Consider the following 13,174-nt stretch of genomic DNA (forward strand, 5'->3'; position numbering starts at 1 on the left):
GAATATATCACATGTGGTCTTCTGTAATCCCTCTCTTCCTCATGTCCCCCCATTCCATGGGAAACACTGATTTGATTTTTGTCACTATATATTGTTTTGCATTTTCTAGAATGGAATTATGTAGTATGTAATCTTTTTTGTCTGGCTTCTTTCACTTGGCATAATTAGCTTAAGATTCATCATGTTGCATGCAATAATAATTTTTTTTTTTTTGCAATTGTTGAGTAGTATTTCATTGTATGAATACACCATAATTTGATTATCTGTTTCTCTGTTGATGAACATTTATTTCCAGTTTTGGCCATTACAAATAAACTACTACGAACATTTGTTTACAAGTCTTTATACGGAGATATGCTTTTATTAGGTAAGTACCTAGAAGAGAAATGGCTGAGTCATATGGTAAGTGGATGTTTAACTTTTTAAGAATCTGCTAAAGTGTTTTTCTAAAGTATTTGTACCACTTTACATTCCTACCACAGTGTATGAGATGTCCAGTTATTCTACTTCCTTGCCAACACTTTGTAATGTCAGTCTTTAATTTTATGCATTCTAATATTTACTATAGTGGTATCTTGTTGTAGTCTTCATTTGCATTTCCCTAATGACTAATGGCATTCAGGACCATTTCATGTACTTATTTGTCATCTGTATATTTTTGGTGAAGTGTCTTTTCAAGTCTTTGGGCTTTTTTTTTTTTTTTTTTAATTTCAATGTGACTATTTTCTAATTATTATTGAGTTTTGAGATACTCTGTTTATAAGTTCTTTATCAGATGTATGATCTGCTAAATTTCTCCCAGTCTGTGGCTTTTCTTTTTCTTAAAAGGTCTTTGAAAGCAGAAATTCTTCATTTTGCTAAAGTCTTTTATATCAATTTCTTTTTTTAATGGATTGTGCTTTTAGTGTCATATAAATCTTTGCTGGACCCAAGGTCAGCAAAATCCTAATTTTTTTTTTTTCCTAGAAATTTTATAGTTTCAGATTTTCCATTAAGGTCTATGAGCTATTTTGAGTTAATTTTTGTATATGATATGAAGAATTGAAGTTCATTATTTTGTATATGGATATTTAATTGTTCCAGCATGATTTGTTGAAAAGGCAATCCTTTGTCACTGAATTGCCTTTGCACCTTTGTTGAAAATCAGTTGTCCATATGCATTGGTTTATTTCTGGACATTCTATTCTGTTCTGTTTTTATATTTGCCTATCTCTCTCTAATACCACACTTCTTGATTACTGTAACTTTAGAGTAAGTCTTGAATCAGATAGTATAAGTTCTCCAACTTTGTTCTTTTTTTCTTTTATTTTTAGTACACATACTGTTTCATGACATTGGTTAACAACCCCATGACAGGTCAACACTCTCCCTTCTCAACCTTGGGTTCCCTATTACCAGCTTTCCTATCCCCTCCTACCTTCTAGTCCTTGTCCCTGGGCTGTTGTGCCCCTTTAGTCTTGTTTTGTTTTATGGGCCTGTCTAGTCTTTGAAGGGTGAACCTTGGGAATGACTTCATTACTGAACTAAAAGGGTGTCTGGGGGCCATACTCTTACGGTTTCTCTAGTGTTTGTCAGGCCAGTAAGTCTGTCTTTTTTTTTGTGTGTGTGTGGGTTAGAGTTTCATTCCACATTCTTCTCCAGCTCTGTCCGAGACCCTCTATTGTGACCTCTGTCAGAACAGTCAGTGGTGGCAGCTGGGCAACATCTCATACTGAACTCAGTCTGGTAGATGCCATGGTAGTTGTGGTCCATTAGTCCTTTGGACTAATCTTTGCCTTGTGTCTTCAGTTTTCTTCATTATCCCTTGGTCCTGAAGGGGTGAGACAAGTGGAGTATCTTAGATGGCTGCACACAGGCTTTTAAGCCCCCAGATGCTACTCACCAAAGTGAATGTAGAACATTTTCTTTATAAACTATGTTATGCCAATTGAGCTAGATATTCCCTAAGACCATAGTCCCCACAGCTCTCAGCCCAGCAGTTCAGTCCCTCAGGAAGTTTAGTTGTATCTATGGAACTTATATGACCTTGCCTTGTACAAGTTGTGCTGGCTTTCCCAGAATTGTGTACTGTCTTAGCCTTCACCAAAGTTACCACTTATCTATTGTCTTATTTAGTCCAACTTTGTTCTTATTGTTTAAAGTTGTTTTGGTTATTTGACTCCTTCCCATTTCTACATGAATTTTAGAATCAGATTGCAAATTCCCTTTTTACATCCTGTTCTGCCAAAATTCTATCCATTTCTTAAGATCTAACTCCAAAGCTACATTTTCTAAAAAAGGCTCTCCAGAACTCCAATGAAAGGTATTTCTCTTTCTTCTGTGCTTCATTCATACTTCATAATACTCTTATTACATTTATTTATATTTGGCTATATTTACTTGTCTGATCTTTCCTGCCAGACAGAAAACATCTTAATGTCAGGAATCTTGACTTATTTCCTTCTGTCTGCCAAAAAGCCTAGTATTATACTTTGAAGTTCCCAGAGTGGTGTCCTTTGGAATCCTTTGGAGTCCCTGGGTGTTGCAAATGGTTAATGTGCTTGGCTGCTAACCAAAAGGTTAGAGGTTCGAGTCTACCCAGAGGTACCTTGGAAGAAAAGACTGGTTATCTACTTTTAAAAATTAGCCATCAAGAACCCTACAGAGTAGAATTCTACTTCTACACACATGGGGTTGCCATGAGCCAGAATTGACTCAATGGCAATTTAAAAAAAATGCAGGAGTGAGTCCGGCATTAAGAGGGCTCTGCAGAGTACATCTAGCTTATTTGCCTGCACATTGTCAAGGATTCTAACAGACTTAACATTTTTTATTCTATTGCTTGTTATTTCCAAGATCTCTGAGCCTTTAAAGTTTCTATTGCTATTACTGCACTTACAGAGAATAATTAGATAATTATTTTCCAAATATCAAAATATACTCCAGCTAACTTTGATGCTAATTATATTTAGTTGTGTCTTAACAATATATTTATTGTTCACATACTGCCTCATCATTAAACTACTGGAGGAATGTCATACTCTTAAACATATCGAAGGCTTCTTTTGCTACCAGGGCAGTGCACCTCAACTCAAATCTAGTGTATTCCCACTGGCCCACTCCAGTCCTACTCTTGCTCTTTACTGGGGGAACTGAAGTTATGCCCCAGCCCGCTAAAAGCATATGAATCTCAGGAAGAATGACTGGAGGATAAGCATGCCCTTCTTATGGGAGAAATTCAGCCCAGTGATCTGGCAGCATGGGAATATGTTTGGCCTGCTTTTTCTACAGCCTTAATTGCTATACTCTGTTCCACACTTATTAGGAACAAACACAATGAGGACATTGTTTTAACACCTTGTTGTGTTTGTTAGCAGCATAACTATAAACCCCAAACCAGACCCATTGCCGTTGAGGCAATTCCGACTCATAGTGACATTATAGGGCAGAGTAGAACTGCCTCATAGCATTTCCAAGAAGCAGCTGGTGGATTTGAACTGCTGACCTTTTGGCTAGCAGCCACAGTTCTTAACCACTGCACCACCAGGGCTGCAGCATAACTATGAGTAGGGAAATCAGCTTTCCCATCACGCTCAGGTGTTATGCCGCTATGACACTCAGCTTGGTTAATGGTTTCTCCTGTGAGAAATTTAAGACTCAGAAAATTTATGAATGCATTTTTTTTTCCTTCCTTGGTCTTTCTACATCATTAGGTCTGGTGAGATTATATGAATCCTGTTTATTTGAAGCACAGAATTAATCTTTATTGAAGCATCATGTATTTAAAAGGCTATTAGACAATTTGTGAGCAGACAGAAATGCTCTCAGATTTTTGTTCTAAACTAGAATCTTGGCTAGTGGTTAAAGAAAATTCATTTAAAACTTAAATTTAGTGATACAAAATTAAAAAATGGTGGAACTATTAGCTAATCCATTAAACAGTATAGCAGTTTACCTTTGTACCTGTTTCTCTGGTGGTTTTGCAATGATCTCCCTCTGAGTCATCCCTGAAAGGCCTGTGTCCTGTCAATATCATCATCCTCAAGGAGTTGATTCTTTTGGAAGATTCTAGGGGAATAAAGAGATGAACAAAAAGAAATGAACACACAGGGGATGTGGCACATGTATATGTGATAGCCAACACAGCCAGGAGCTGCTTACCTGGTCCTTCTGTCCACTAGCAAACAAAAGCTTAGGTGATGGCAATGGATGTGGCTCAACTGGGAGCTGCTCAGACCAAGCAGAACCTACCCGCTCCTGGCCATTGTCCTCAGAGCACTGGGTGTGGCTCAAGCCAGTCAATTCCAGTTTACTAGACTACAAGTCAAAGAAAAAAAATGCAATGTGTCTTCCTGTGCTCCCTGATAACCTGTGTAGTCCATAACGATTGTATATACTTCCTAGTGAGAGACAATATAAAAGGTTCTGCCTCCCTTTGCTTGGGGAGCTTGATTTGAGGTGTACACCTCCTTGCTCCTTGCCTGAGAGCTTGCACTGAACACTCTTCCTCCCTCCTTGGTGTGTCTTCATTGATGAGAAGCTGCACTAAACAGGACCTACTTTGGGTAACATACAATAAAAACCACAGAGAGACATGTGATACAGAAAATATGTCCCATTTAGAGAAAAATATAATCATAAAAATCTGGTGTGATGAAAAAATGGTGTGGTGGAAGAGAGCTGGTGGTGAAAGAGGGGGCATAAGCAAAGGCAGCAGCTTAGGTAGCACAGTTAGAACATGAGTAATTGGTTGACTGAAGGCAGTGTGGTAGGCAGAAAAAAGATGTCCACCTGTGAATGTTACCCTCTGTAGCAAAAAGAACTTTGCACGTGTGCTTAAGGACCTTGAAAATGGGGACTTCAGCCTGCGTTACTGAGGTGGGCCCAATTTAATCACACACAAAAAAAGCCTGTTGCTGTGGAGTCAACTCCGACTCATAGCCAACTCTATAGGACAGAGTGGAACTGCCCCACTGGGTTTCCAAGGAGCGGATGGTGGATACCCACCTTTTGGTTAGCAGCCCAGCTATTAACCACTGCACCACCAGTGATCCAACTTAATCAAAAGGGTCATTAACATCAGAGAGCCTTTACCAGCATAGCTCAGAGTCAGAGGGTGCTGTGGCTGCAGAGAATGCTCCGGAACCAGCCCATTGCCGTCGAATTGATTCCGACTCACAGTGACCCTACAGGACAGAGTAGAGCTGCTCCATAGAGTTTCCAGTGAGCCCCTGGTGGATTCGAACTGCCAACCTTTTGGTTAGCAGCCATAGCACTTAACCATTATGCTACCAGGGTTTCCAAAGAATGCTCAGAGAGATGCAAAGTCACTGGCTATGAAGGCGGAGGCAGAGGGCAGAAGTGGGTGAAACTGGTCAAGGCAAGAAGACGAATTCTCCTCTAGATCCTCCACAAAGGAACACAGCCAAACTAACCCGTGCAAGTGTCAGACCCCTGGCCTACAGAACTGTAAGAAAATTGTTTTGCTTTAAGCTATTAAGTTTGTGGTAATTTTTTATGGCAGCTAACAGAAAACTAATATAGAATCTGAGAAATTAGAGGTCTGAAATAGAGTGTAGAGAGGAAGGCTGAGGAGAGGGCCTTGAAGGCTAATGATTCTGATTTTTCCACCTAAAAAACAACGGGTTGGGGTAGCAAGGGGATAGATGTCCGGGAGAGCTTTAGGAAAAATCACCTGGTAATGCTGTGCCAGACTATTTAGAGTGAGAAGAGGACTGGGGAGGGGGAATCAATTAAGCCTCTGCTTGAAAAGTTAAGAGTAAAATGGTGACAGGGCTTCAGTTGTGGTGGTAACTATGGGAATGGAAAGAAATGGATAGATGTATTATTTTGAAAAAAAAAAAAACCGGTTACAGGCCTTAAGGACTCCATGTTGGGGAGGATTAGAACAGGATGGCTAAAGGACCCAGGGGAGTAGGCAGCTGGTTTCTGGGGGTAGAGGAGGGATTACAAATGAGGGATTGGTCTCAAACACATTGAGTTTAGAACAGTGGGTGATCTGAATGGTAATTCTGACCATAATTGTAAATAGGTGCAGGCGCTTAGGAGAGAGGAAGGGTAGAGATGCCGATCTGATGTTATCCTGCTAGTACTGAGTTATGCCGAGAGAGTCAATACGATAGCTGGGGGTTGACAGGGTGGGGAGGAATGCGTTTCTAGATAGAATTCAAGGGACAAATGCAGGTGATTAATTTACCAAACTCTCCTACAAGTGTGAGGAACTGTGCTGCTGTGAGTGTTTCGATCTCAAATCAGGGGAATGAGCATCAGCTTTTCCTGACTAAGGCTCTTTCTATGCAGTCATGGTAACAAGCAGAAGAGATAAGAAGGCAAGGATATGCAATTGTATGGTTAACACTGACTTTGGCTGGAGCCAGTGGATGGAAAACACAAGATGCATCATTCTACTCAGTTTTTTCCCCACAATTTAACCCTGTTATAAATTCTTTACCTCAACTTCACTTCTGTCTAGCTCACAAATCCCTCCCCAAAATCCTTTCCAGACTCTCTCCTCCAAGGAGTTTCATAGAACACATGTATTTCTACATCTTTTTCTCTGTCCACTGCATCTTCTTAAGGATTTTCTTGTTATAATACCAACACCCTAAGGTATTCGTGCCAGGCAAGCTTTCCTGAGACTTACTCCACTTGGTCACATTTCTACTGTGTTCTTGGTTCTTGTGGTTTGTGCCCCAAGAATGCGTACCTTCTACAGTAACCTCTCCAATTTCAGCTTGCTTCTCCAGTCTTGATCATTTCTCATTATCCTGAATTTACTAACAACTCATTTTATTCTGCTAATGAAACCTGATGCCTCTATCCTTTCCAAAGAATAAACTTCCCCTCCAATTAATTCTGTCCCTGAACAAACTTAATTCTTAGAACAATACTATGAAGTAGGTATCCGTGGGAAAGAAGAGTATCTGTTTCTCCCTATTATATAAAACTATTTAGGTGGTTGTGATATAGTCGTCAGCAATCCTGGAAGAGAAAAATGGATTTATCATGGTTTAGTCTAGAAAGGAGAAAATAATTAGGGTTACGATTTAATCTCTTCCAAGCTAGAGAGGTGTTGGGTGGGAATACATTTTTTTAAAAAATATTTTACTGTGTTTTAGGTCAAAGTTCACAGAGCAAATTAGTTTCCCATTCAACAAATTGTACACAAAGTATTCCATGACGTTGGTTGCAATCCCCACACCGTGTCAACACTCTCCCCATTTCTGCCCTGTGCTCCCTGTTTCCTTTTGTCTTGTTTTCCTACCCCTTCCTGCCTTCTCATCTTTACTTTTGGGCAAATGTTGCCCTTTTGGTCTCATATAATTGTTTATTCAATGGATCATGTTCTTTTTGAGTGTTTTTATTTTATTGGCCTATTGCTTGGCTGGAAGGTGGTTTCCGGGAACGGCTGCAGTTCCAAGTCATGTGTCTTAGGGCCATAAGCTTGACGGTTCCTCCAGTTTCTATCAGGCCAGTAAGTCTGGTCTTTTTTATGAATTTGAGTTTTTGTTCTACATTTCTCTCCTGCTCTGTCTAGGACCCTCTATTGTGATCCAATTGGGGAATACATGTGCTTTTGATTAAAGTCTGTTCTATAGAAACTGAAAGGAAAGATTATTAATCAGATGGGTCTCAATACTAAAATAGAATTGTCAATGAACTTGAAAGGATTGGAAAACAGTTCTCTTCACTATTCATTGCTAAAGAGCTTTTCAAATCAGGATAGCAGTCGAACAGTGTCTTTGTTTTAAGAATACCTCTGTTAAACAACATACCTATGGATCCCGGACCTAATCAGAATCCTTAGTAAGTATGGGTAGGAAAGAATAGCTATTTTCCCTATTGCGTATATAAAGTTAAAAATTTAGGATCTTTGTAATCTGGAATGGAACCCCAATATTAAAGCCTGGATCTCTCAGGGTTTATGGATAGATGCTCCCATGGTGAATTCCCTGGGTGGTACAAATAGTTAAGCACTTGACTACTGACTGGAACACACTACTAGTTCGAACACACCCAGAAGGCACCTAGGAAGACAGGCCTAGCTGTCTGCTTCTGAAGGGTAAGAGCCTTGAAAATTCTATGGCGCAGCTGTACTCTGCACACATGGGATCACCATGAATTGGAACTGACTCAATGGCAACTAACAAGAAGAAGCTATCATAGAACGCTATGGGCTCACAAGCAGATCAGATCAGAAATCCCTCTGCACCAACGCAGAGGTGTCAGCAACAAACTGTCTATCCTGATAAGTCTCCTGAAGGGCAGCCCTGTGGATGCAGATGCCTCAATGCACTGTGAACTGGATGGAACTGGTGAGAGGTGATGATTTTTAGACCTTATGAAATCTTCAGAAAAGCCTTCTTGTGCAAGACAGCCAAAAGGTGTCTATGTTCTGTGTGTTTACTGATCCTGAACACTAAAGGCAATGACTAAGGAGTGGGGTACGGTTTATGAGGTTTTTAGTTTAACAACAGCTTGGATACTACTTATGGATCTTTAATCTGTAAACAGAACTGAAGATCTGCCATGTACACAACTTACCCAAAATGTTGAATCTTCATCAAAATAGGATGCACTTTTTTGGTAAGTGATAATCTAGTTGTGCTAGAATCAGCCATATTTGTGGTTATAATGAACAATTCACGAGTAGGTAGTCAATCAAGAGGACAAGGAGATGGCTGTAGCTATATATTAATACATGGGCATACAGATAAAAAGTATAAAAAAGCACACTCAAATAATAACCAAAATAGTTTATAACTTGAAACAATAAAATTCATAAAAAAATAAAACACAAATTATAATGCTCTACCTTCTTAGGAAAGGGACATTAAAAATGCTATACATTAAGACAGTATTTGTACTCCTTATATTTAGCAAATTTCCGCATCTCACATTTACTACCCGTAATTTCACCGAGATCTATTTCACCAGTCCTTTGAAATAAAATATTCTACTTTGTAATTGTTATTCTGTACTATCTAATATGACACATGGTTATTTTATTTTTAAAAAATGTTATTGTGCTTTGGGTGAAAGTTTACAGTTCAAGTTAGTTTCTCATTAAGAAACTTATATATATATCATTTTGTGACATTGGTTGGAATCCCCACAATGTGACAGCACTCTCCCCCTTTCTTCCCCGGGTTCCCAGTGTCCATTCATCCAGTTCCTATTCCTTCCTTTTCCCTCATTTTGCTTTTGGGCAGAAGTTGCCTATTTGGTCTCGTATATTTGATTGAACTAAGAAGCACGTTCCTCACCTGTGTTATCGCTTGCTTTATAGCCCTGTCTAATTTTTGTGTGAAAGTGGGCTTTGGGAGTGGTTTCAGTTCTGTGTTAGCAGAGCGTCCAGGGGCCATGGTCTCAGGGGTTTCTCCAGTCTCTGTCAGATCATAAGTCTGGTCTTTTTTCGTGAATTTGAATTGTGTTACATTTGTCTCCCGCTGTGTTTGGGACACTCTGTAGTGATTCCTGTCAGAGTGGCTGGTTGTGGTGGCCAGGCACCATCTAGTTCTTCTGGGCTCAGGCTGGTGGAGACTCTGGTTCATGTGAGCCTTTAGTCTTTTGGGCTAGTATTTTCCTTGTGTCTTTGGTTTTCTTCATTCTTTGCTCTGGATGGAACAGGACCAATACATGTATCTTAGATGGCCACTCGCAAGCTTTTAAAACTCCAGACACTGCTCACCAAAGTAGGATATAGAACATTTTCTTTATGAACTCTGTTACGCCAATTGATCTAGATGTACCCCGAGAGGCATGTGGTTATTGAGTACTTGAAATTGAGTCCAAGTTGAGATGCTGTAAATGTAAACTATATTCTAGATTTCAATGACTTAGTGTGAATAAAAGAAGTAAAATTGATTAGTAAAAATTTCAATTTTATATTTATATTGATATTTTAGATACAGTAGATAACGAAAAATACATTATTAAATTAATCTCACCTGTTTCTTTTTACCTTTTTAAATGTAGCTACTAGAAAATTAAAAATTACTTATGTGGCTCACATGAGATTTCTACTGGACAGCACTGGGCTAGAACATTTAAAATCAAAGTGGATACACCCCCCAATTTTGTACTGTATACTATCTGCCTTTGGAAATGGGAACTGTAAAAGAAATAACAATCCAGCTACTTTTACACATGTTTGTAATTCTTCTAAGGGACACATACTATATTTTAAACAGAGAAAGTAAAAATGTTGCTGAATTCTGTTTATAATTTTCAAAGGTACCAAAAAGGTAGGCTTGCCATTTAAGATATGCAGGTTAAATGATATGCCACTTAATCTTTAAATTAAGATTAAACGAATGGATAAATTCAATCCCCTTATTATTTGTGAGATATACATTTTCACCTTATAATAGATGCAAAAAAGAGACCCTCAAGGAAGGATTTGAAAACTGGGAGAAACAAGAGAATTCACTGTCTAACCTGCACAGAAATTAGAATTCTTATCTACATTACTGAGGTAGCTTTACACTGTCTGCAGTCCACAGGATCGCCCAGCCACTGCACTCATATTCCACTGTGCGTTTCCAGGAAAAGCAGGAGCCGCTTTTCTGGCACAAAGAAAATTCAGAATACATACTTGGTCAATGATAATGTGACATGCAGTGTGGGAGATTTCCTTTTCTTCCCATTTCTTATGAGTAAGCCGTTTTACATAAATCTCAGTAGTTATAATCATTTGACACAAACGGACTTGTCCATAACTTACTTAAAATGTGACTGGGTAATGATTTTCAGTAAAATATGCCATGATACTTTTTTTCTCTTATTCGTTAAGGGTAATTTATTTTGAAACGTTGTTTTTTTATTGTTTGCTTCTGGTAACAGAAAAGAATACTTATTCTGAAAAGCTCCTGGTAGTGGCGCCATCCCGTGTGTCTCCAGGCCGAACAGTGAGGCCTCTGAGACCAGGCTTCCTAGTGATCCTCCGGGTCCGGGGCATGAGCGTCCTCTGAAACAGCAGCTGGAAAAACAACTCCCTGTCGGTGAAGCTCCCGAAGGACATCTAATATTGAGTCTAATTCCGTGCGAAACTTGTCCAGCTCTCGATTCTTTAATTGTGCAAGTCTTTTCCATTTCTCAGTTTCTTTGTTTTGCTCAGTTTCTACTACTTGGCGTGTTTGCTGTATTATCTGCAAATCAAAAAAATTCCACATTACTACTGCAGTTCATGCTGGGGATGAAGAACGCTTATCAATCCTGAAGAGCTAAAGTGGACAATGGTTAGCATGGCAAGTAAGAGGGGAGGTAGGGTGGAAGCCTGACCTAACAGGCTCCGTTTTGTTCATCAAACAAGCTTGCAGGCTAAGAAGTAGGAAATTTAGAATCTCAATCTTAGACTGAATTTTTATAGTTTTTTAAACTGTGAATAAAAGTATAGTACCATTTAAAACATCAGAAATTTCTAATTTCTTGGTATGAATCTAAACATCCAAAAAATGTTCCTCTTAAGATAGCAATTAAGACAGTTTTAGTTTATACAGTAAAACCTGCAAAAGCCGGAACCTGTGTAAGGCAGAAACCTGTCAGAGAAGGAAAACTCAAATATTTTCCACTAATAGAGAGCAACAGAGAAGTGGTTAAGACTGCACCCTGCCAAAGGCAGAGAACTCACAAGACCTGGAAAAACAAGTTCCAGCTGTCACAGGTTTTACCGTAACATGTCATTAATTAATTATACATCACAGCATTAGAAATAATAATATTAATAGCAAATGCATACAGAATCCATCATGTGCCAGGCCCTGTTATAAGCATTTTACATATGTTAACTCATTTAATCCTAGGCTTCCATTAGGAGGTAGACAGATGCTATGATTTATCCCCATTTAATAAAACCCACTGGCACTAAGTAGGTTTTGACTCATAATAGCGACCCTATAGGACAGAGTAGAACCGCCCCATCTTTCTCCTGCAGAACAACTGGTAGTTTTGAACCACTGACCTTTTAGACAGCAGCCAAGCGCTTAACTACTGAACCATCAGGGCCTCTCAAATGGGAGGCACAAATAAGTTAAAAAATAATTTGCCCAAAGTTCACACACACCCACTGGAGGCAGAGCCAGGATTCATACACCCAGGCAGCCTGGCCACGAAGTCCCTGCTCTTAATTGCCACGTAGACTGTCTCCCTCATGGGGACCAATCTGTTCAACTGTGAAAGGAGGGTACCTCGTCTAGTAACTTACTGTTACTTTCAAAATGCCTTACCATAAGGTAATCTTTAGTTACAGGCATTACAAACCATGGAAAGCTAGACATACCAAAACAACTAGTTAAGACAAGCCAATAATGTTAGTTCAAACATGTTGAACCTGCCAAAGATAATTTTTATCCATAATTCTGTCTGGTTACAGAATAACTTCATAATTCATTACATAAAGTAAAATAAAAGCAATTCAGAAATATTCTGTGCAAAACAGGTGCTAGGTTGAGGAGAATACAAAATGCTGTATGAATTTTCAGTTCTAAGCCTCTTTTGGATGTTCATTATGTATTGAAATTAACTTGGCATTTTACAATGCTGTATATGAAATTGAGATCCATTGCTTTCTCTGTAATTCAAGAATGTCCTGAAAGTCCTACTACTTTTTTGCTTAAGCAAATAAAGTGGTCATGGTTTATAACCAGGATCTTTCAATAAACAAAAAAACCAAAAACCTGTTGCCATGGAGTCGATTCTGACTCAGCGACCCTATGTAGGGCAGGGCAGAACTGCTCCATAGGGTTACCAAGGCTGTAAATCTTTTCGGGAACAGAATGCCACATCTTTCTCCCAAGGAAGAGCTGGGGGGTTTGAACTACTGATCTTTCCATTAGCAGCCAAGCGCTTTAACCACTGCACCACCAGGGCTCCATATAATTTATTAGTCACATTTGTTTACAACAAGACTATAAAATAACTATTTGTAATAAGGTCATAATATAGCATGTACCTACAGCAAGTTAAGACGCAAATCTTAAACAGTCATTGACAACTTAGAAGCATTTTCTAGAACAGGCATTATAAAGTGGCACATATGGGTAAGCTCTGGTGAAGCGGTGGTACACTATGATGCCTTAACTCTGCTATGGTTGATGGTTTCCTGGTACAGAATGTGTTTTTCAAAGAATTTCACAAATAAAAGTTTAAGAGTAAAAATGAAAAATCAATGACA

General features: G+C 39.0%; 1 protein-coding gene across 7 annotated transcripts in view; it reads right to left on the reverse strand.

Annotated features, from left to right (window-relative positions):
• Positions 1 to 169: 169 nt before the first annotated feature.
• The window catches only part of CEP162 (centrosomal protein 162), an 81,197-nt gene continuing 68,192 nt past the window's right edge, over positions 170 to 13,174 (reverse strand). For 3 of the 7 annotated variants that reach the window (XM_064288693.1, XM_064288701.1, XM_064288709.1), the window contains one exon: positions 8,701 to 11,150. In XM_064288693.1, the coding sequence (XP_064144763.1) occupies positions 10,935 to 11,150 (216 nt within the window). In that variant the 3' untranslated portion in view covers positions 8,701 to 10,934. The other 4 variants (XR_010322493.1, XR_010322492.1, XR_010322494.1 and 1 more) reach the window with 4 other exon arrangements.

This window comes from Loxodonta africana, chromosome 1 (genome assembly GCF_030014295.1).
Source record: "Loxodonta africana isolate mLoxAfr1 chromosome 1, mLoxAfr1.hap2, whole genome shotgun sequence".
In the NCBI taxonomy this organism is placed as follows: domain Eukaryota; kingdom Metazoa; phylum Chordata; class Mammalia; order Proboscidea; family Elephantidae; genus Loxodonta; species Loxodonta africana.